Source organism: Manis javanica, chromosome 9 (assembly GCF_040802235.1).
Source record: "Manis javanica isolate MJ-LG chromosome 9, MJ_LKY, whole genome shotgun sequence".
In the NCBI taxonomy this organism is placed as follows: domain Eukaryota; kingdom Metazoa; phylum Chordata; class Mammalia; order Pholidota; family Manidae; genus Manis; species Manis javanica.
Genome location: NC_133164.1, coordinates 103,463,561 through 103,485,033, shown reverse-complemented (window position 1 = coordinate 103,485,033; position 21,473 = coordinate 103,463,561). Strand labels below are relative to the sequence as shown.

Here is a 21,473-nt window from a genome sequence, read left to right as displayed (position 1 = left end):
GTGCAGATAAAAGTCTTTAAAAACAGGGGTGCGAGGGGGAAATCCGCTCGCAGGGATCTCCCTGTACGCCTAGGCCCGTCTCCTGGGGACAACTCCGGTCAAAGGTTCCCGCGGGAAGGCGCGAATAGGGCAGCGACCGGCCAAACGGCGAGGGGAGCTCCGGCAGTCCGAGGCGCCCATAGGCGGAGCCTGGGAAGTAGAGAACAGGGCAGGGGCGCGGCCTCGCGGGGCACCGCCCTCTCTCCCTTAAAGTCAGGGGGTGGGTGGCGGCCCTTTTGTGTCGCCGGAAGGGAAGCCCGTCGCTGCTGTACTCCGCCGCTGACATGGCCCTGCTCCGAGGTGAGCATCGCGCCGCGAGACTGCTTCTCCTGGCCTCTTGGGGGTCTCGCTGTCCCCGGCCAGGCCTCGCGTCCCGTTTCAGCGGAGCATTGGTGGGGGTCTCATCGACAATAAAGGGGACTTGATAAAGACCCAACCCAGAAGGACCGTTTGAGTTCAGAAGAAAACAAACTTGTAAGTTAGCACTAGCGACAATGATTTCGGTGACATTTCCATTTGAGATTTGAGACCACGGTTTGCTTGCATCGGACCTTGAAGGTCACTGCCCTTCTTCGCGCAGAAGTGACCCTCCTTGTTCCAGGTCAGCTATTAGGAAAACGCGAGCGGCCCCATAAGCGCCACACGGCCTGGGGCAGAGCGGTGCGTCGCAGACAGCTCGTTGCTCCGCCTGCGTCACGTGGTGGGCGGGGCTCGCAGAAAAGACTGATACTCTTCTAGGATAGCTGGGAATTTCTTCCCGAGTGACCTGCACCCCCGGAAGGCTTAGTGGCGTTCTTTTGGGAGACTAGACTTAACCTCCTTCCCTTCCATCCCTTTAGCTTGAATGACTCCAAGAAAGTGCAGTCACTAATAACTTGTTCTTAATTATGTAAACTCCCTTCTCATAACAAATAGACACAGTCAATGGAGTTTTAATTTTAAAGAATATGAAGAAGCAATATCCCAGTTTTTTTATTAGCACCCATACCAGCGCTTGGTAGGAGGGTTGCACCCAACAAATAGTTGTCTTACTATTATTTAGCTTTGCTGGGAATATTTGTGTATCCCTTCAAGGCAAGTAGCCGGGGCTACCAAATTACTTGAACCGTGAAACTTGAATGGATACAGTAGCCTCAGTTTTCCTTAATTTATCTTGGTTGCTCTCAGTAGTTGCCGTAATTAAGTGAGTACTTACATACCTAAAAATGTGATAGGAAGGTAGAGTTTCTGTTTCTCTTCTAGGGTCTTATACTAGAAGAGAACTAGTTTCTTTCTTACACTGTCACATCAGTGCCTGTTCCTGGGCCCGTTCTTGGCGTTTCAGACTCCCTGTGCTCTAGATTAATAGGTGTTCTGTCTTTCAGTTTTTGGAAATCTTTAGCTTCTGGGTTTTCAGAGCCTTTTAAAATAAACAAGATTTTAGTTTGGCATTAAAATTGTTAAGTTTAGACTTTTTAACAGCCTCATAAAATTGACGTCGGATCAGGTAATGATTGCCATAATACCCGGTTTGTGAAATTACAAGAAAAAAATCCTTTAGCCAGTCTTTGTACCTGCAAATCTGTTTTTTTTTAAAAATACATTTAGTAGCATTTACCCCATTCAAAATAGTCGTAATAGTTTAATGTTAGCCTTACTCAAGTTAACCTTTACAGTCTGGAAGCACCAACTAAGCAAAAGGTGATATAAGTCAAGGGGAAGTTATTGCTTGTGTTTTTATTTTCCCACACACACTCCTTTTGCAGATAACTCATATTTCACCATCAGCACTACTACACACAAAATGCTTTCTCTAGATTGTAAACTATGGGGGAGAAACTCTTGAAAGGAAAGTCATGGAAAAATATAAGATTAGCCCCTCTTGTTTCTGATAAGTCAACAGTCATTTGAATAATTTCCATGTACACAGTATGTCATTTTTTCTAGCTTTTAAGGTTTTCACTTTATCTTTAGTTTCAGAAGTTTGACAATGATATGCCAAAGGTGAGTGACTCTGTGTGTGTGTGTGTGTGTGGCATTTACTCTGAAGTGTACTGAGCTTGAATTTGTAAATTTATGTCTTTTATCAAATTTGGGGGATTTTTAACTATTTCTTCAGATTTTTTTCTATACATTCCTCCTGTGACACTAGTTACGTTGTTGGTCTTTGGAGTTCTATCCATATTTTTTTAATCTGCCTTTTTAAAAATTATTAAACACTTTTTTGAGCAGTTTTAGGTTTATAGACAAAGTGAGCAGGAAGTACAGGGCATTCATATATGACCCCTACCTTGCCCTGGCATCCCTTTATTATTAATATCTTACATTCAAATGGTACATCTGGTACAATTGATGAGCCAATATTGATACATTATTATTAACTAAAGTCTATTGTTTACATTAAGGTTCACTCTTTGCGTTGTACAGTCTGTGGGTTTTGGCAAATGTATAATGAAATGTTTCACTACCTTAAACTCCTCTGTGCTCCACCTACTCATTCCTCTTTCCCCTTCCCCAGCCCTTGGCAACCACTGATATTGTTACTGTCTCTGTAATACTTCCTTTTCAGGATGTCATATAGTTGGAATCATACAGTGTGTAGCCTTTCCAGGTTGGCTTCTTTCACTTAGCATATGCTTTTAAGTTTACTCCATGTCTTCATGACTTGATAGCTCATATCATATTATTACTGAATAATATTCTTTTGCATGGATGTACCACAGTTTATTATCCATTACCTACTGAAAGACGTCTTGGTTGCTTCCAAATTTTGTCAATCATGAATAAAGCTGCTATAAACATCCACGTGCAGGCTTTGTGTGAGCATGGTTTTCAACTCCTGTGGGTAGACACCAAAGAATGTAATTGCTGGATCAGGGTTATGTGTGATTTTCATTCTATATGACCAAACTGTCTTCCAAAGAGGCTGTATTTTGCATTCCCAGCAGCAGTGAATAAAAAATAGCTAATTTTTATGGTGTTTTATAAATATCTAAATACTGTATCATGAAGAACTGATTGGATCTGTTCTAAATTATAGTTACATAAGCTGCTTCTAACATTCTTTTAGATGTAAACTTCTTAAAGTAGGAATGAAAGAAGAGGCTGAGATTCTTTTTTTAAGTTGGGGTTTAATTTGTTCCTTGGAAAGCGATCACTAACACAAACAGAATGACTACCTAAATACCAATAGCAGTAGACTGAATGGTCCCAGAGATAGGCCAGTATCTTAGCACAAATCGTCGTTAAAAGTCCCATAATGTCTTGGCAGGATGTGGAAGTAAGCTTGAATTGTTTTGGGGAGAATTAGTTGGCAGATGCAAAGCACTGAGCATGAAGGCTATCACATAGTGCCCTGTATGTTAGCTGTAATATTTACCTTGGAGAATTGAGAAGATGAGATAATACATGAAAACTGATCAGATAGCTAGCACTCAGTAGGTGCCTAATAAATGTACGTATGTGATGAAACTGCTGTGACCAGTGTGCAGCTTTTGCATTGCACAACACCTATCATAGTCATTGTAGATGTGTATAACCATAACAGAGTTTTTTATTTGGCAGGTGGTAGAACAGTGTCTTGGGAAGGGGCAATTTTTATATATTTGTTCAAGGACATTAGTTGAACTAATAGTGATGTTATAAATTTACAGTCTTAGTTTGCACTAATATGTGTGTAGATAATTCCCTGTATTCTTTGTAGTTAGATCAGGTGCATGAAATTTTATTACACTCCGAGCAGTACATTTTAATAGGGTATGGGCAAACTAGTGTATCTAGAGGACAGCAACCAGAATTAATATCAAGTAAAGAAGTGTTGAAAGAATGTCTTTTATTTACCTAGGAAAAAAGTCATTAAATTTGAGGGATTTTATCAGCTAGCTGATCCAGATATCAGAGGGGCTACCCATGTAAAAAGTGGCCTGTTTTGCCCATTTTATTTTAAGGATCATAATTATTATTATTTGAAATTTGTAATTTCTGTTATAGTCACCCTGTGATACCAGAAGCAATGGCATATATAATTCAAAGCAACATATATTCTGGAAACTGTTTGCCTAATCTGACATGGGGTACGTTTAGATAGAACTAAGACTGGTGGATGGAAAACTTGGTAAGCTGAGCCAGTTCAGTATAAAGAAAAATCATAATTTTATATGATCCATTCATGGGCACACTGCTTCAGAGTAAAGTGTGCCCTTTTACTACAAGTTTTCTAGCAAAGGTTAGAGAGAACCTCTTGTCAAGAACTTTCAATAGGGTGAATGGTTGACCTCAAACAATCTTAAGGGGACTTCTAGTTTAGAAAGTCTTTGATTCTATGACTAAGCAGTATACTCCAGCCAATAGAAGAAGCATTTCAGTTTTAAACAAGTGTTTCTAGCATTCTAAATCTCTGAAGGACTAGAAAGTTGTCTGATCAGAATGGACTTACTTCATAACATGCAGGGCATTTCTTGGTGCCAGCAAATAGATATTGATCAAACTGATAATTCTTAAGACTGCTTCTATGTGTGACCCACTCTGTATATTATTATGTGACAAAACTTTCGGTTATCTAATTGAAAATTGCACTTTACAATAAGGTCTTAGATTTTTTTTTAAAGCATGTTAGGGACATTGGCTATCTGTAACTGCTTCTTTCCTCATTGCACCAGGTGTGTTCATCATTGCTGCTAAGCGAACACCCTTCGGAGCTTATGGAGGCCTTCTGAAAGACTTCACAGCTACTGACCTGGCTGAATTGGCTGCCAGGGCCGCCTTATCTGCTGGCAAAGTCTCACCTGAAACTATTGACAGCGTCATTGTAGGCAATGTCTTGCAGGTTAGTAGGGTGGAAGGGAAGTATTCTCCTTCCTGTTGCTTTACCAGTTTCTAAAAAATTTTATGTTTAACATGTTATAATGATGAACTAGTTAATAATAGTTAAAGGTATATATAATCTGAGTAATCCTTTCTGACTCTAGAAGCAATGCATACATAATTCAAAACAACATATGTTCTGGAAACTATATATCAATCTGACGGGTTACATTTCATTGCTTCTTAAATAGCAAGTTAATTTCCTTGACTTACTCTAAGTCAAAGACTATGGTTCTTCCTGTGTGTCACCTAAAGAGGGCAGCAGGACAGTTGTTGATAGTATGAGAGCTGAAACAAGGTAAAGTGTCCCTTTGTACATTGTCAGCTAGGGTAGTGCAGATAAGGCAACTAAAGTTTTCTCCACTCTGCACATACCTGTGAATAACCACAAAAGCATCACAAATATTTATCTTGAGATTACAAAATCTTAGCACATAGGTGAGTTCGCAAGTATGAATCCATGAATAATGAGAATTGACTATATAGTGACTTTATATGTTTATGTCCTACCTATTTTGAGAGGTGTTAAAGGTACTAATGCATTCTGTTTTAAGAAATTCTAATATATGAAAATAGCTTTATTATAAGGAATAATTAAATGGGTTAAGGAGGTCAGAAGACACAAACTTCCAGTTACAGAGTACATAAGTCTTGGCAGCACAGGGATTTAATGTAGGGCATACCTAATAATACTGTATTCATATTTGGGAGTTGTGGAGAAGAGAGTAGATCTTAAAAATTCTCATCACAAGAAAAACAAAATTTGTAACTATGTATGGCAACAGATGTTAACTAGACCTTTTGTGGTGATCATTTCACAATATATACACTTACAAATATCAAATCTTGTACATCTGAAATTAATGTTATGTGTCAGTTATACTGGTTAACCTTAAAAATAAAACTCAGTTATTGTACCAGCAAAAATGGGTTTATTTGGAAAGAGCAGAGAATTGCAATTTAGTGCCATAGGCAAGTCCCAAGAGCAAAGCAGAGGAACACTGTTTTACAGAGGAGAGGGGGGAAGTTAGGAAGAGCTCTTATAAACAAAAAAAAATCTATTGGAGTAACCTGGGAGTTCGAAGTATAGTGGCCTTTCCTTGGCTCAGTTGTGAGTCTGTCCTTGGCTGGGCTGTTACTGGGGCAGGAGGAAAACCTTCCTTCCTCTTGCTGGGTAGCTAAATCAGTATTGTCTTGCAAGGTCCTCATCTTCCCCTTGGGTAAGGAATTCTAGATGAATGGTAAGGGAGCAAGAGCTCCCCATTTTGACCCCCGAGCCCATGTTAGTGAGGTTTCCCTTCATTAATTTTCACATACCTCTATTTTTTTAAAAAAGGAATAATAGAGAACTTTTTTAAAAAGATAAGTTCTGAGTAATATTTATGGAATGTTAAAGAGCAGAGAAAACCATAGAAATCTGATAGAATTCTAGGCTTCTCTCAACACATGCGGAAACCTCCAGAGAAGTTTGAAAGACTTGACCCAGGTAGTCTGTAACAGGCCTGGCCTAAATGCAAATCTCCTGACTTCTAGTTCAGTGTTCTTCTGTACTAAATTCTTCCCACAAATCTTAGTATTAAAAGGGACTTAGACCTAATTTCCTGGGAATGTGCAGAGAAGATATAACCCAAAAAAACCCAGTTACTTTGTGGAAAACAGTGGCCAAAGTAGAAGACATCTGGATTATATGCATCAGGTAGGACCACATTTAAAATACACATACAAGTAAAAGCTATCTTGCTAGTAAAGGTCTCCAGAAACTATCTTTAAATCAGTCGGACTAGGATTTAACAACTCAATAAAAATTAACCACTTACGAAGCCGTTTGCAGATGCCTCTTCCAAATGAGGAACTTAGATAAACCAAAGTTCATACTGCTAGTGAATGACAGTCTAGTTTCCAATCCAAATCTCCAAACTCTTAACCTGATATATTTTCCATTACCCCAGACTACTGCTTGATTTTGTAAAACACCTATTCCACCACTCTGGACATTAGAGAGTATTAGGAGTGACTCCAAAACAAAAAACCCTGGGAAAAAAATATCTACAGATGAACAGTCATCCTAATCAACAAATAAAATATTCAGTCAATGGATTATTTGATGTTATACGTAGCTCCTCCCACTTCCATCTCCATTCAGAACCCCTATGCTGAATATGTGCTGAATTTGTTGAGTGTTGTTTTGAAAATTTTCAAACCTAGGCAAAACAAAAAAATAGTACAACGAACATCCTAAAATTCTTTTTACTTAGATGGATTCTTCACATTTTGTCAAATTTGCTTTAGCTCTTATCTACAGTAAAAGTTTTGGTTAATACTGTCTTTTTTTTTAAAGTCATTTCATCCTTCCTTATTCAGTGTGGTCCTTGGACCAGCAACATTGGCTGCAATAGGGAAATCACTGGAAATACAGAATCACAGGAAGTCCTAGACCTATTAATTGAGAGCTCACGTTTTACGGAGATGCCCCAGTAAAAATTTTAAAGTTTGGGAAGCAGTGGTCTAGTCCCACCCCTCACTCTCCTGACCCATTTATTTATCCCTCCCCTCCCTAGGTCAGCAAATGTCAGCCTCAGTTTCATTTTATCATCACCTGAGTGCTTTTAAAAGTATCTGCTGATGCCATGCCTGGCCTCCAGCCTTTCTGGTTTGCTTGGTTTGGTCGGGAGCTTGAGCATCAGTTTGTTAATGAAGCTTCGCTCCTTATTCCAGTGTGCAGCCAGGATTAGGAACCACAGCCCCAGATGTGTCCTCTGTTAAAGAACATAGTACTTTAACATGGCCCATTCCATTTTTAAACAGTTCTGATTGTTAAAAATTTCCATCTTATATTGAGGACTTAATATAAGGATTTCTCGTGCTTAGTATGTTTAAAAACCAATTGACCAAATTATAGTTTTTATTCAAATCATTAACATATGTATTATATAAAATATGTGTAACTATATGCATTGTGTCCTACCTTAGAGCCATATAATAGTTTATAATTTTTGATAGATTGCCAACATTTCCATATATTTGGTCCTTCTTAATTCCTAGATTTGTAGAGGAAATTCTTTTTCTTTCCTCTCTGTTCTAGAGTTCTTCAGATGCTGCATACCTGGCCAGGCATGTTGGTCTGCGTGTGGGAATCCCAAAAGAGACCCCAGCTTGCACAGTGAATAGGCTCTGCGGCTCTGGTTTCCAGTCCATTGTGAGTGGTTGTCAGGTATGGGCAACATCTTATTTAATTCTCTGAAAATGCATTAAAAGTTATTAGAGGAAATGCCCTGCCCCCACTTCACTATAACACTGTAGGTTTTTATTTTATAGAGCTGATTAGGAGAGATCAATGTTTGATTTTTCCTGGAAAAAAATTCACAGGAAAAAAATAGCTTCTTAGAAGCTAATAATGAACCTTGAAGACATTATGCAAAATGGAATAAGCCAGTCACAAAAGGACAAATACTGTGTGATTCCACTATATGAGGTACCTACAGTAGTCAAATTCTTGGAGTCAGAAAGTACTATGATGGTTGCCAGGGCTGGGGGAGGAGAGAATGAGGAATTTTTGTGTAATGGGTACCGAGTTTCATTTTGGGAAGCTGAAAAGACCTCTAGAGATGGACAGTGGTTGGTTGCACAATATGAATGTATTTAATGAACTCTATGCTTAAAATTGGTTAAAATGGTGAGTTTTAAGTTATGTGTATTTCATGAATGGTGAAATAATAAAATGGAGTCACTTAGGTCAAGGGGTTTCAAGGGGCAATCTGTACATTTATACCGGATACTAATATCTGCTGATTTTCAAGATCTATAGTTGTAGGTAGCATTTATTATTTATGCACAAGTACTTGAAGTCTGTTTTGTTTTTGTTTTCCTGATGTCTTGGGAATAGATACGTCAGCATTTACTTTATAATTATTTTTAAAGCATTTCCTTTTGAGACACTGTAAGCTGGGATACTTGTTAGATTTACTTTAATTTACTGTTTATACATACTTTTTAATACTCTGTCACAACAAAAGGTTTTTTTCTGTTGTTGCTCATTTTTTTTTGATAGGAAATTTGTGTTAAAGATGCTGAAATTGTCTTGTGTGGAGGAACCGAAAACATGAGCCAGGCTCCCTACTGTGTCAGAAATGCACGTTTTGGAACCAAGCTGGGATCAGATCTCAAGGTTGAAACCATTAGAATTTTGAAAATTTAATCCTCATGCAATTATAATAATTTTAATAGCACCATTTTGGGGGAAAGCAAAGTAATTTTGAAAACAATTTTGCTAATAGGGATTGGCAAGATCTGAGTGATTTGAAATTTGTGAACTATTTCAAAACCCTATTTCAGTTGTTAGTTTTGACATTTAAACCCACCCAAAATTAGCCGTTATCTCAGCACACCTCTGGTAATGGAATTAGTACCTGGCAAGATGGAGGAAAGGAAGAAGCAAAAGTTGAATTAATCTCTCTATTGATTGGTAAACCAAGTAACTTAAGTCTAATCATGATTCATGGAAATTTATTTCTGGAGCAGTATCTATTGAATTAGATATCTTCTTCATCACAAAAAATATTCCCTTTGAATATGTTATATTGTCCCAAATCTGTCAGACAAAAAATTGTTACATCTCTTTGAGAGCTACAACATGAGAATGCTAATTCTGATAGTATGCTGTCCTTCTCATATGAAAGGGCTAATGACATTTTGTATTTTTAGCATTTTCCAATAATAATGATTGATTTGCAGTGTTCACCCAGCCTTTACACTATTCACCTAGCTTTTTTGGAAGTTGAAAGGAGTAAGACTTAGGAAATATAAGATAGTTTTTGGATATAAATATATTTGAAAAAACCTTTGGAAAGATGGGTCAGTGACACAGAAGGTGATAAGGCAATCTAGAAGAAACAGATGGGGCACACTTTATTAGAGACTAATTGGATAAGTAACAACTCTTTCTGGTACTGAAGGAGCCTGTCCCAGGTTCTTTTCAACCTGATAGTAACTGATAGAACCAGCTGTTGCTGTCACTGAAGGCATGGGGTGAAAAAGGAACACAGATACAATCTTTCTACAGAGCTCCTAATTGGTTCACAAAGGTGGCCACGGGGAAACATTGCATGAGGACACAGTGTTAGGTCTCTATAAAATGTAACCTTGAGGGTTTAGTTTTTGATTGTGGAATAACTTCCTGTGTCCTCATCCTGCACATTTAGCACTGTTGGCTTCCTATAGAGCCCCACATTTAGAAAGAGGGGAGAATTTGTGCAGTGTATCATGACATTAGGTGCTTTTACAAAATGTCCCAGAACCAAATATGAACAGTATTACAGTAAATACTATCAGAAACTCTATTTCTACTTTGTTTGTTAGATCTCTTAATTACTTATATTTGAAGAAATTACAGCATATTTCTTTCAAAAGATATGCTTTAATAAATCATTATTATTAATGTCTTTTAATAGCTGGAAGATTCTTTGTGGTCAGGATTAACAGATCAGCACATCAAACTCCCCATGGCAATTACCGCAGAGAATCTTGCTGTGAAATATAATATAAGCAGAGAAGACTCTGACAAATATGCCCTGCAGACGCAGCAGAGGTGGAAAGCTGGTCAGTGAAATGGGATATTTTACATAGCTTTAGAAAAAAAGCTATAGCAGGGTGGGGAGTGGGTGAAATGGATGAAAGGAGTCGGAAGATAAGAAACTTTCGGTTGTAAATAAGTCATGGGGATGTAATGTACAGCACGGTGACTCTAGTTAATAATACTGCATTACATTTTTGAAAGTTGCTAAGAGAGTAGATCTCATCATAAGAGTTCTCATCATAAAAAAAAACAAATTTTGTAACCGTAATGGTGACAGATGTTAACCAGACTTATTGTGCTGATCATTTCACAATGGAGTAGTGCCCCCTTGTCTGTGGTTTGGCTTCCCATGGTTTCAGTTACCCGCAATGATTCTCCTCCTGACATATCATCATCGGATCAGTAGTAGTCTAATGCTGTGTCACAATGCCTGCCATTCCCCTCACTTCATCTCATCCCATAGGCATCGTGTCATCTTATATCATAACAAGAAGAGTCAGTACGGCACAATAAGATATTCTGAGAGAGAGAAACCACATTCATGTAATTTTTTACAGTATATTGTTATAATTGTTCTATTTTATTATTAGTTACTGTTAATCTCTTACTGTGCCTAATATATAAATTAAGCTTTATTATAGGTATGATTTATAGGAAAAAGCAGTATATATATATAGGGTTCGGTACAATCCATGTTTGCAGGCCTGCAACTGCATACTGAGAGTTTGGGAACATAGTCCTCATGGGACCACTGTATTATACAAATAGCAAATAATTATGTTGTACACCTGAAACTACTATGTTATGTGTTTCAATTATACCTCAATTTTTTGAAAAGTTATTTTTGAAAAGGAAAGAGTTTTATCATTTCAGAGTACAATGATTATATAATAGAATTCGTTTAAAATTATACCTTTTGAAAACCACAGTTTTTTTTAATCATTCCTTTTTTTTTAGATGATCAGATGTTCTGTTAAGGATTGTAAAATTAACTAGGAATTTCTCTTTGGACACCTGAATTTTGTCCCAAACTAGACATGTTGCCAGTAGAATGCTCTGAGGGTTAGAATACACTATCAGAGATGATGGCTTACTGGGGCTCCTGGGACAAAACGATGTCCTCCTCTGTGAGGTATGTCCTCTTCACAAGGAGGGGATGATGTGTTTGAAAAGACCCTTTGGTTACCCTTTGATACCCACCCCTCCATTCCTAATTGAGAATTGTTGCTCCTGCTCGGCCTTTATACAACTCCTATGCCCTAGCTATGAGGCCCTTGTGTGACATTTCCCACTGCTACTGACCAATCCAAAATGAGCAATTTCAGTTGTTGTGAAAACCAAATAAGGAGAGTTAGCCTGCTGTAGTGATTTCAAAATTAAGGTGGTGTTATTCCTGACTTACCCTCTTTCTGACCCTTTGCATTACTATGGTCCATTCCAGTCAGTGGAGGTAGAGTAGGTCAGCTGTTTTACTTAGTGATAGCTAATATAATTTCTTCAGGTTGCTTATCATTGAATTTCAGTGATAGATTACTTGGTGACATAAACAACTTGGTAACTTCATTTTTCTTATTGTGGTAAGAGCACTTATGATGAGATCTACCCTCTTAACAAATTTTTTAATGTACATTATTATTATAAAACTTGGTAACTTTTTGATTACTTCTTAGCTCACCCAGACAAGTTTAAAAAGGTCATTAAATCCATTCAGTGCCATTACATCTGTAGCTAACAAATACTGCTAGCAGTCTAGTAGTACCTCATAAAAAAATTACTGTAAAAAAATCAAAATTGTAATTTAATAAAGGTACAGTACTCATAGATACATAATAGTTTACTAAATCCTCCAATAGGCAAGGTAAGTTGTATAAGTAACAAAGGCTCATATTAAAATAGGCTATGAGGAAAGGTAGCCTAGAAATTAAATTGAAGAGTATGTTAAAGTTAGTTTCTTTTCTTATTTATCTTCATTCTCTCCTAGCCTTATGATAGTCTTTCTACTATTTCAGCTAATGATTCTGGCCACTTTAATAATGAGATGGTACCAGTTGAGGTGAAGACAAAGAAAGGAAAACAAACAATGGAAGTAGATGAGCATGCTCGGCCCCAAACAACCCTGGAACAATTAAGCAAACTCCCTCCAGTATTCAAGAAAGACGGAACCGTCACTGCAGGGAACGCGTCGGTAGGTGGCACCACAGATTATCTTGAACCCTTCCTAATGTGTTCAGTGCAAAATAATCATGCAGCATATTTTACTAGTCTTTAGGTATTTAGCTTAAACTAGTAGTGTTCATCCTCTATTATTTTTGGTTTCCATAGTCCAAAACAAAATCCCTTTCCAGTACTTATATATAATATTCTTCCAACTTCTTAGGCTTTTCAAAATGTTAGAAGGAAATCTACCTGGTTTATTTCAGTTTTCACACTTTTTTTCTTCTCATATATACAACTCATTAGATTTCTTCTTATATCTATCCAGATCTGGAAATAAGCTTTTCTTTGAATTTTTCCTGTTTTCCCTTAGTGAGATTGTATTTTGTGCCTAAAGCAATCTTTAATCCACCAGAGTACCACATTTACTATTTGTTGTATCCCGAATTATGCCAGTGCTTTAAGTGAATTACCATAATCCTAATACTACTGTATTAGTTCAAACTTTGATTAACTGGATTCTTTTATCCTCTAGTTAATATTCTGCTTTTGTTTCCTAGGGGGTATCTGATGGTGCTGGAGCTGTTATCTTAGCTAGTGAAGATGCTGTTAAAAAACATAACTTCACACCGCTGGCAAGAGTTGTGGGCTATTTTGTGTCTGGATGTGATCCCACTATCATGGGTATTGGTAAGTTTGTAGTGAAACAAACTGGTTCTGGTACATTTCTGAAGATAATTGTGTCTTCTTTGGCATTCAGATTCCTGAAATATTAACCAAATCAAGGTCACTTGTGGAGAAAAGTGGAGATTGGTTATCAGTCATTTAAACAACTAATCTTTAGTAGAAACTCTGCCAGGCATGATAGGAAAACCAGACTAGATAACCTTCTGTAGGCACTAGTCATGGCTTACTGTTCATTTGGGTATTTAAAATTAACACACAAAAAATAGCAGAGAAAAATTACAAGGTACTGATAGGATAAACAAAAGTGAGAGATGAGAGAAATCATGGGGTGAGATAGAGAAAAAGCCTGGAAGGAGAAGATCAATACCTTACTGAGGGCTTTACATGTGGTCATTAATGTACCACATTTATCCTTCCCACAATTGTAGTAAATAAGATTTCTTTGTGAATGAGAAAATTGAGATTTAGGGAGGTTGTCTTATAAAGTTGAACCAGGAAGTGAGGGAGCCAGGGTGTGAATCCAGGTTCTCTAACTTCAGATGCTATTTTTACTGTGTTGTCTCAGGAAGTCAGAGTAATACTCACCCGGCTCAGCTGAGGCTTAATAGGAAAATGAATTACAAACAATATATCTCAAATGGCAATGTACCAGCAGGAGAAAATTTGGAACTCCCTACAAACATGTATAGTGTTGGCTCAAAAAAAATCTATTAGAAGGACAACAAAAAGGTTTTTGCTGGATGTACTAGGAACTGCAGATGATGCTGAATTTTAATAGCTCCCTTTATCATTCTGTGGGGAAATGGAACTAATTAGGGGCCTCAATTACAAAGATAAGCTTGGTGCCCAGAGGCTTTGATCTATCCCGTCTATACCCTCATTCCTCAAGGAAGAGTTTGCTCCCTAGGGTATATTCAGATTCTTGATATAGGTCCAAAGATTTTTCTATGAGCTTAGGTAGGCCTTTTTTGACTAAGTTGGTTTTTGAAGTAGGTCCCAAGATAGAATGGGGAATGACCTGTAGCTAACCGGCCTTCTCAGACATCCTGGAGTGAAAGCCTCCGGGTCCTACTCAAAATACTACCATTAGTGCTGATTTGGGACTCAGTTCATACCCAACTATATTTCCTGCCATGCCTACAAAAAAGAGATCCCTATATGGAATCCCATAGAAAGAAAGCTAGCATGTCCCTACCTTGTCGTCTTTCACTGTGTTTCAAGTTATATCAACCAAAACTTCAAGCTATGTAAGCATCTGTTAAAAGCCCATTTTTTTCTAGGTTATATTCTTAAAAGCTTATTAGCTTTCTGCTACCCACTATCAGTAAAACACAGCTTTTATCTTAGAGATGGGAGGTAGCTTGAAAAGTAAAACATCTGTATATTGGCATAGCATTTGTCCTTTTGGTGTCTAGAGCAGTGGTTCCCCATCCCAAATGATCATCAAAAGTCACCCATAACCCCACCCTGCAAGATTTTGTTTCCTTAGGTCTCGGGTAGAACCTAGGGGTTTGGGTTTGTATGTTTTTCAGTGTACCCAGAGCAATTTGGTGATCAATCAGACTTATCTGATATAGATAAGTAGTTACTTTATAGTTCTTTTTCAGTTTAACCTCATTTAATAGGGTCTGATACATTAACAAAGTCAGGGAACAAAGAAAATGTAGTTTTCCTTCCTCCTATTCCAGGGCATGGCTGTTTGCTCTGTGGTACAGTGAATGCCGTTGTGGAAGGATTGCCTTTTTCCTCAGGGTTGGAGCAGAGCTGTATGTGGCAAATGTCCCCTTCACCTAGTCAGCTCGTCTGTCCATTGTAGTACGAGATTAAACAAGGTAACTTCAAGAAGTGCGCCAGATGACTAACAAGAGAGAATAGGTTGTTGAGTGTCTCTGGTGGGGCTTGATTCACAGGTCCAGTTTCTAAGAATAGATGTTCCTAGGTTAGGCAGTTACCAACATAGAGCAATCCTTATTCCTGAAGAGCGGCTGCAGACCCAGAAAAAGGGGAAACCGGGACGTGAAGGGAGCAGTATGGCTCCAAGGAAGGACGCGCTGAGGAAGGACAGTGTGCCCAGGAAAGCCCTGGTCGGGCAAGATGCAGGATGGAGCTCTGAACCTCTTCAGCTGTAGCAGCTCTGGTTTTATCTTTTATTGGGCTACATTTGTAGAAAGGATTCCAGTGCTTAAAAAGAAAAGCTCTGATGAGAAGCTTATAGCCCAAAAATGAGCCCAAGGCCACACAGCTATTTGTGGGGAGCCAGGACTAGAAACAAGGTGTCTTTTTCCCAATAAGAATACTGTACCTTTCTGAGTCCCTGTAAATAACTCCAATGATGTGGAAATAGTCCTTTAAAAATCAAGTTGGGCCTGACAGTTGACTGTAACAATTCTAAGTTAACATGAACACAGTGAGTCCTGCCAAGGTTATGAACAGCGAAGCATGTTCAGTGGTTTTACACCCTCATCTTTTGTTCTGTGTCTCCTTCACGCCTGTGGGGTACTCCATCCTCTGACCATGCTGATAACTGATGCTCTGCTGCTGACTCTCCATCTTACTTTCATGCCTTAGCGATACAGAGGTAATCTGGAACTAGATTCTCTATTAATCAGTAGGCAGCATAGAACTGGTGCTTTAAATTTTAAATCATTAACGGATTGCCCTAACCAATCAGTATACTATTGTCCAAAGAACATCTTAACTAGGCAAAAAATAATAATTACATTATTTTTAGATTTGCATTATGCTTTTCTTGATTGATTTCCCATTTTACTGTAGGTAAACGTTGCAGAACATTTGACTATTTGCTATCTTGTATCAACAGAATATAACACATAATCTTCTTTTTAGACATTAATGGCAATTTCATTCTCTAAGAACAGAGAGAAAAACAGATAATCTTCTCTAATCAGGTTTTTTTACCTTTTGGAAAAAAAATACCAGTATACTTGAAAATCATGAGTAATATTAAACTGTCATTGGTGATCATCAGAAATCTGGGAGCTAACGTTTCAGAAGACCTACAGTGGGGGTTGTTTTACTTCAATGTTCTGCCTACCATTGGAATTATAGGCATCTCTTGGCTTCAGTAATCATTCCCCTGAAGTGTCTTGTGGCTTCCTTCTTGCTGTGCCTCTGTGGAGAGATTGCTGCTATTTCTTGCCTTTTGTCCAAATGGTCTGAAAATTCAGAGTATAGCCACAAATCACTTCTCCACTAGGCACGCATATGATTTACATCCTGGAAGAACACTCATTCAGCCTTGCCATTTGGTATAAAATATCATCTATAAAGGATTACAAAATCCCATATGACTCCTTTGGTCAGTGGTATGAACTCTTAAGGCCATTTATGGTAGAACTTTTCCATGTAAATTTGTCACCTGTAGTTTGATGCATAAACAGATTTCACCTTGGTCCTGTTTTCTGTTTTTTCATTGTCACTGTAGTGTGCTATCAAGATAGCAAGATTTGTGGTCACTGTGGTGTACTATCAAGGTAGCAAGATCTGTGTTGCAGTATTTCCTCCTTATTTACCTATTTAGTAAAAAAGGAGAAATTTGATACTCAAATAAGTAGAAGATAAAATTGGTTTGGTTCTTGTATAGGTCCTGTCCCTGCTATCAGTGGAGCTCTGAAGAAAACAGGACAGAGTCTTAAGGACATGGATTTGATAGAGGTCAGTGTTCTGCTTTTAACAACGCGAATAAACACCAACTCCTATAGCATAAATGGCTTTAATTTAGTATGTTATAGCTCTATTGTTTTATTACTATTAGCCTTTCCAAATGGCGTGCATCTAAATAAGTATTACATTCAGTACATGCCTGTGTTGGAGCTTTTCCCTACCTGATTAATGCTTTATTTATATTTGAGTAATTAAAACAGCCTGTTTCTTCTAAAGTATAAATTCCTGGAAATGTCTTAGGACCTTATAAAACTCTGTTATATTTTAGACTATTAATGTGCTTATTGAATTGAATGTTATATAAGGTGGGTGACAAAGAAGTACCTTTAACCTTATATTATGGATTGAAATGAAAAAATATGAATAAAGGAATTGACCTAATAGAAAAACAACATCTGGTACCAAATCTAGAAGTTTTCTGCCCTCCTTCACAATTAAACACTCCCATTTCCCCCAGATTTACCTTTGACTTTTACACCATAGTTATGGCTTGATTTGGAATTTCATAATTGTTGGCCTTAGAAACTTAAATTTGTATTTTTTTATAAAAATAAAAAAATTTTTATTTTTAATATTAGTTTAGAAAAAAGGCAACTTTGACAGTACAGCACAATAAAAAGGAGTGCAGAAGAAAATACTTAAGGATATATATGTATACATTCTACATTTGAAGAGTAAAATTTTAAGGTAATTGAGCATATATAACTTGACATTGGGAAATAACTAATATAATAAAGGAATCTCTCTATTTAAATTGATAGAGAAGAGGCCTTTTCACTCTAGGCAAATGTGATTTCCTGTGATAATCTCTTACCCTTGAAACCATGGTTTCAGACAAATGGTTTATCCTTAAATCTCTTCCATTCTTAGGCAGTCACAGTTTAGAGCCTCAAGGGGACTATTTACTTATATCTGTATTAGCAAATAGGTGCCACTAAATTTCTGGCTTTAGATTTCACATTTAAAATTCTATGGAAATATGTCAGCTCTGCAAGCTGTTCATAACCATTGACAGCTCTCAACACCCTGATGGGATTGTCTTTGGGACTTCTGATGATCAGGTTTTTCCTAGGTTCAGAAGCCTAGTTACATAACATTTTTAAGTCTCTTAGTACCTCCTTAAGCATGACTATATCAAATGGAAAAATAATGTTGGATCTAAGGACAAATAAAGCACCATCTTGAGAGAGCACAAAATATAGTAGAAAAGAACACAAGACTTGATTTTGATCCCATCTCTATAAAAAGTTACCTCTTAAAATTAGTTTTCTTCTCTATACAATTCCCTAACTAAGATCATATGAAAATGCAGTACTGCAAACTTGGCAGTAATGTAATTCTCATAGCCAGCCTTTTTAGTATGATACAGTATGATACTCTTCAGATCTGCCACATTTCAACATAGTAACCATTCCTCTTCTGTTTCTGGCTCTGAAGGTTTAGTCTTTGTTGTCTATCAGCTTCCTCTTAGAAGTATGGCTAATAGTAATGGGTAATAATAATAATAGCAATATTAAGTAATGCAATTTAATAATTGCAGTAAATACTTGCAATGTATTAATAATACAGTAGACACTTAATATCTGTAATTTCATTTAGTCTTAACAGTAACTCTTAGGATATACTACAGTCACATTTTACTGTTGAGGAAACTTGAGTATCAAGAGAATTTAAAGAACATGCATGCAGCCAAGATCTGAGCCATCCATGTAGCTCCAGAAACAATGGGCTTTCTACAGTCTCCCACTGCCTCTAGTAGGTATTCATTTATAATATTACTGAGGATTTCTTTTCTCTGAGGGAGGTATTTGACTAAAAGTATCATTTAGTAAATACAACCATTTTCAAACCTGGTATCTTTACAAAGAATGATTGAAGATAAAATAACTTTTTAAGGTAATTTAAATAGAAAAAACAATTAGCTATTGATAGGACTGAACAATTCTCAGATTAAAATCAACTTGTGAATAAGGATTTTTATTAGTGTTCCAATTGTTTTTAAGGTGAATGAAGCTTTTGCTCCCCAGTACTTGGCAGTTGAGAAGAATCTGGGTCTTGACCGAAGTAAAACCAATGTGAATGGAGGAGCCATTGCTTTGGGTCACCCACTGGGAGGATCTGGAACAAGAATTACAGCACACCTGGTTCATGAATTAAGGTACTTGCTCAAAGTTGTTACATTTCAGATTTGCCATCTTTGGTAGAAATACATGGATTAGGTCTCCCCAGATGGTCCGGTAATTCTCATTCTTCCTCACATCCCTCTGCACTGTTTCTCACCAGGAACAAGTTATCTGAGCACTCCTTTTCCACTGACCCCATAGGTGACTTGGGTGACGTGTTGGTGGCTCTGCTGTGGATGTCTTGCTCTTCCTCACGTTTGCTGTGTGCTCAGTGTGGCCACTCAGCACGTGTTCACCGACAGTGGCGTCTGGCCCCATCCCCGGTGCTGGTGCGCAGCAGTGAGCAAAGGATGAGGCCCCGGGTCCTGTGGCACTTGCATTCTAGTGCCAGTTACAGGAGTAAAATAAAATTATTTAAGAAAACAAAAAAATACTGAGAGGATCCTGACCTAGATTGCATCGTTTAAGAAATCTCAGCAAACTGAAATTTAGGTCTGAGCTAAGTTTTTCCTCACTGTTTCCAGGGTTCCAGGAGGAGCCTTCTTGTATTTGATAATTTTTAGTTTCTACAGAAGAGCCTCTCCTCTGGTACTGTGTATTTTGGGCCATTTTGCTCTGTTTGTAGGAAAGTTGCAAATGAAACCAACTGAGTCAGCCCAGAAAATGACTCTGGCTCCCAGTGAGGGTGAGGTAGGTGGGACTCATTTCACTTCATGATTCATTGAGTTAGAATGAGTAATTAACAGGCACAAAAATAATTCCTGGATGGTTTTTTCAAGGTCTTCTATCAGGACTGAGGAATGAGAACAGATGGTACTTTAAAGGAGTCTAATTTTTATGAAAATGCCATTAAATGTTTCTAAAATGTTTGCACTTTCACAGACATTGTACATATTACATTTATTGTAAGGTGCCATAGAAATCTAAAACCATGTAAATCAAAGGCTGAATGTTCACTCCCACTTGCTCACCTTCCTGTTTAGGGCAGTGATCTCCTGTCCCCACTCCTTTCTCACAGCTCACTTAAGCTTGTGTACTTATTTCAGTCTCCCTCTTTTGTATTACTACTTTTTTCTAATAAAAATATTCAGCTTTATAAGTTCTTCCTCCTAATGTATCTATAAACCAATATTGAGGACTGGGGGGGAAAAAATGAGATGATAAGCTGAATGAGAATGAATAATATATATGTGACTATTTGTAGTTCTGCTTAATTAATTATCTAATCAATTCTGTTAATTCTTTTTTTGAGTAAATTTTGGCCACTGCTTGCTTTCTTAGGCGTCGGGGTGGAAAATATGCTGTTGGGTCAGCTTGCATTGGAGGCGGCCAAGGTATTGCAGTCATCATTGAGAACACAGCGTGAGGAGAGCAAGGAGTTACATCGCTGGGCCAGAGAGGACCAGGTGACCTTTGGAGCAGCTGCTAAACCAGCCATTGTGATCAACGGATAGTGAGCCAGGTGATTTATCATGAGTAAGAGCCCGTGCTAGAATAAGCTCTCAAATTTGTACCAAAGGTGATACATTTCTGACCTAAAATCCAACTACAGAAGGTCTTAAATGGAATTGTTATATTTGCCAAATAACCACCATTTATGCCTTAGATAATATGATTTATAAGAAATCGAATAAATAGTGCCTTAACTTCAGCTACTCCTTTCTTGTATTTTTTTATTTTTATTTTTTGGTATCGTTAATGTACAATTACTTTAATAACATTATGGTTACTAGACTCTCCCTATTATCAAGTCCCCGCCACATATCCCATTATAGTCACTGTCCATCAGCATAATAAGATGCTATAGAGTCACTACTTGTCTTCTCTGTGCTGTACTGCCTATCCCATGCCCATCTGCCACATTATGTGTGCTAATCCTAATGACCCTTATTCCCCTTCTCCCTCCCTTCCCACACCCCCTCCCCCAGTCCTTTTCCCTTTGGTAAATGTTAGTCCATTCTTGGGTTCTGTGATTCTGCTGCTGTTTTGTTCCTTCAGTTTTTGCTTTGTTCTTATGCTCCACAGATGAGTGATATCATTTGGTACTTGTCTTTCTCCACCTGGCTTATTTCACTAAGCATAATACCCTCTAGCTCCATCCATGTTGTTGCAAATGGTAGGATTTGTTTTCTTCTCATGGCTGAATAATATTCCATTGTGTATATGTACCACATCTTCTTTATCCATTCATCTACTGATGGACACTTAGGTTGCTTCCATTTCTTGGCTATTGTAAATAGTGCTGCGATAAACATAGGGGTTCATACATCTTTTTGAAACTGGGCTGCTGCATTCTTAGGGTAACTTCCTAGGAGTGGAATTCCTGGGTCAAATGGTATTTCTATTTTTAGTTTTTTGAGGAACCTCCATAC

At 37.7% G+C, this 21,473-nt stretch overlaps 1 protein-coding gene across 1 annotated transcript; it reads left to right on the top strand.

Annotated features, from left to right (window-relative positions):
• The first annotated feature begins 12 nt into the window (after positions 1–12).
• ACAA2 (acetyl-CoA acyltransferase 2) lies at positions 13–20,752 on the top strand. The gene is made up of 10 exons (XM_073213042.1): positions 13–339; positions 4,677–4,843; positions 7,964–8,092; positions 8,930–9,046; positions 10,329–10,476; positions 12,463–12,638; positions 13,168–13,297; positions 16,899–16,969; positions 18,982–19,136; positions 20,383–20,752. Exons 1-10 carry the CDS (start codon positions 324–326, stop codon positions 20,465–20,467), a joined length of 1,194 nt encoding a protein of 397 aa, XP_073069143.1. The 5' UTR covers positions 13–323; the 3' UTR covers positions 20,468–20,752.
• Positions 20,753–21,473: the final 721 nt, after the last annotated feature.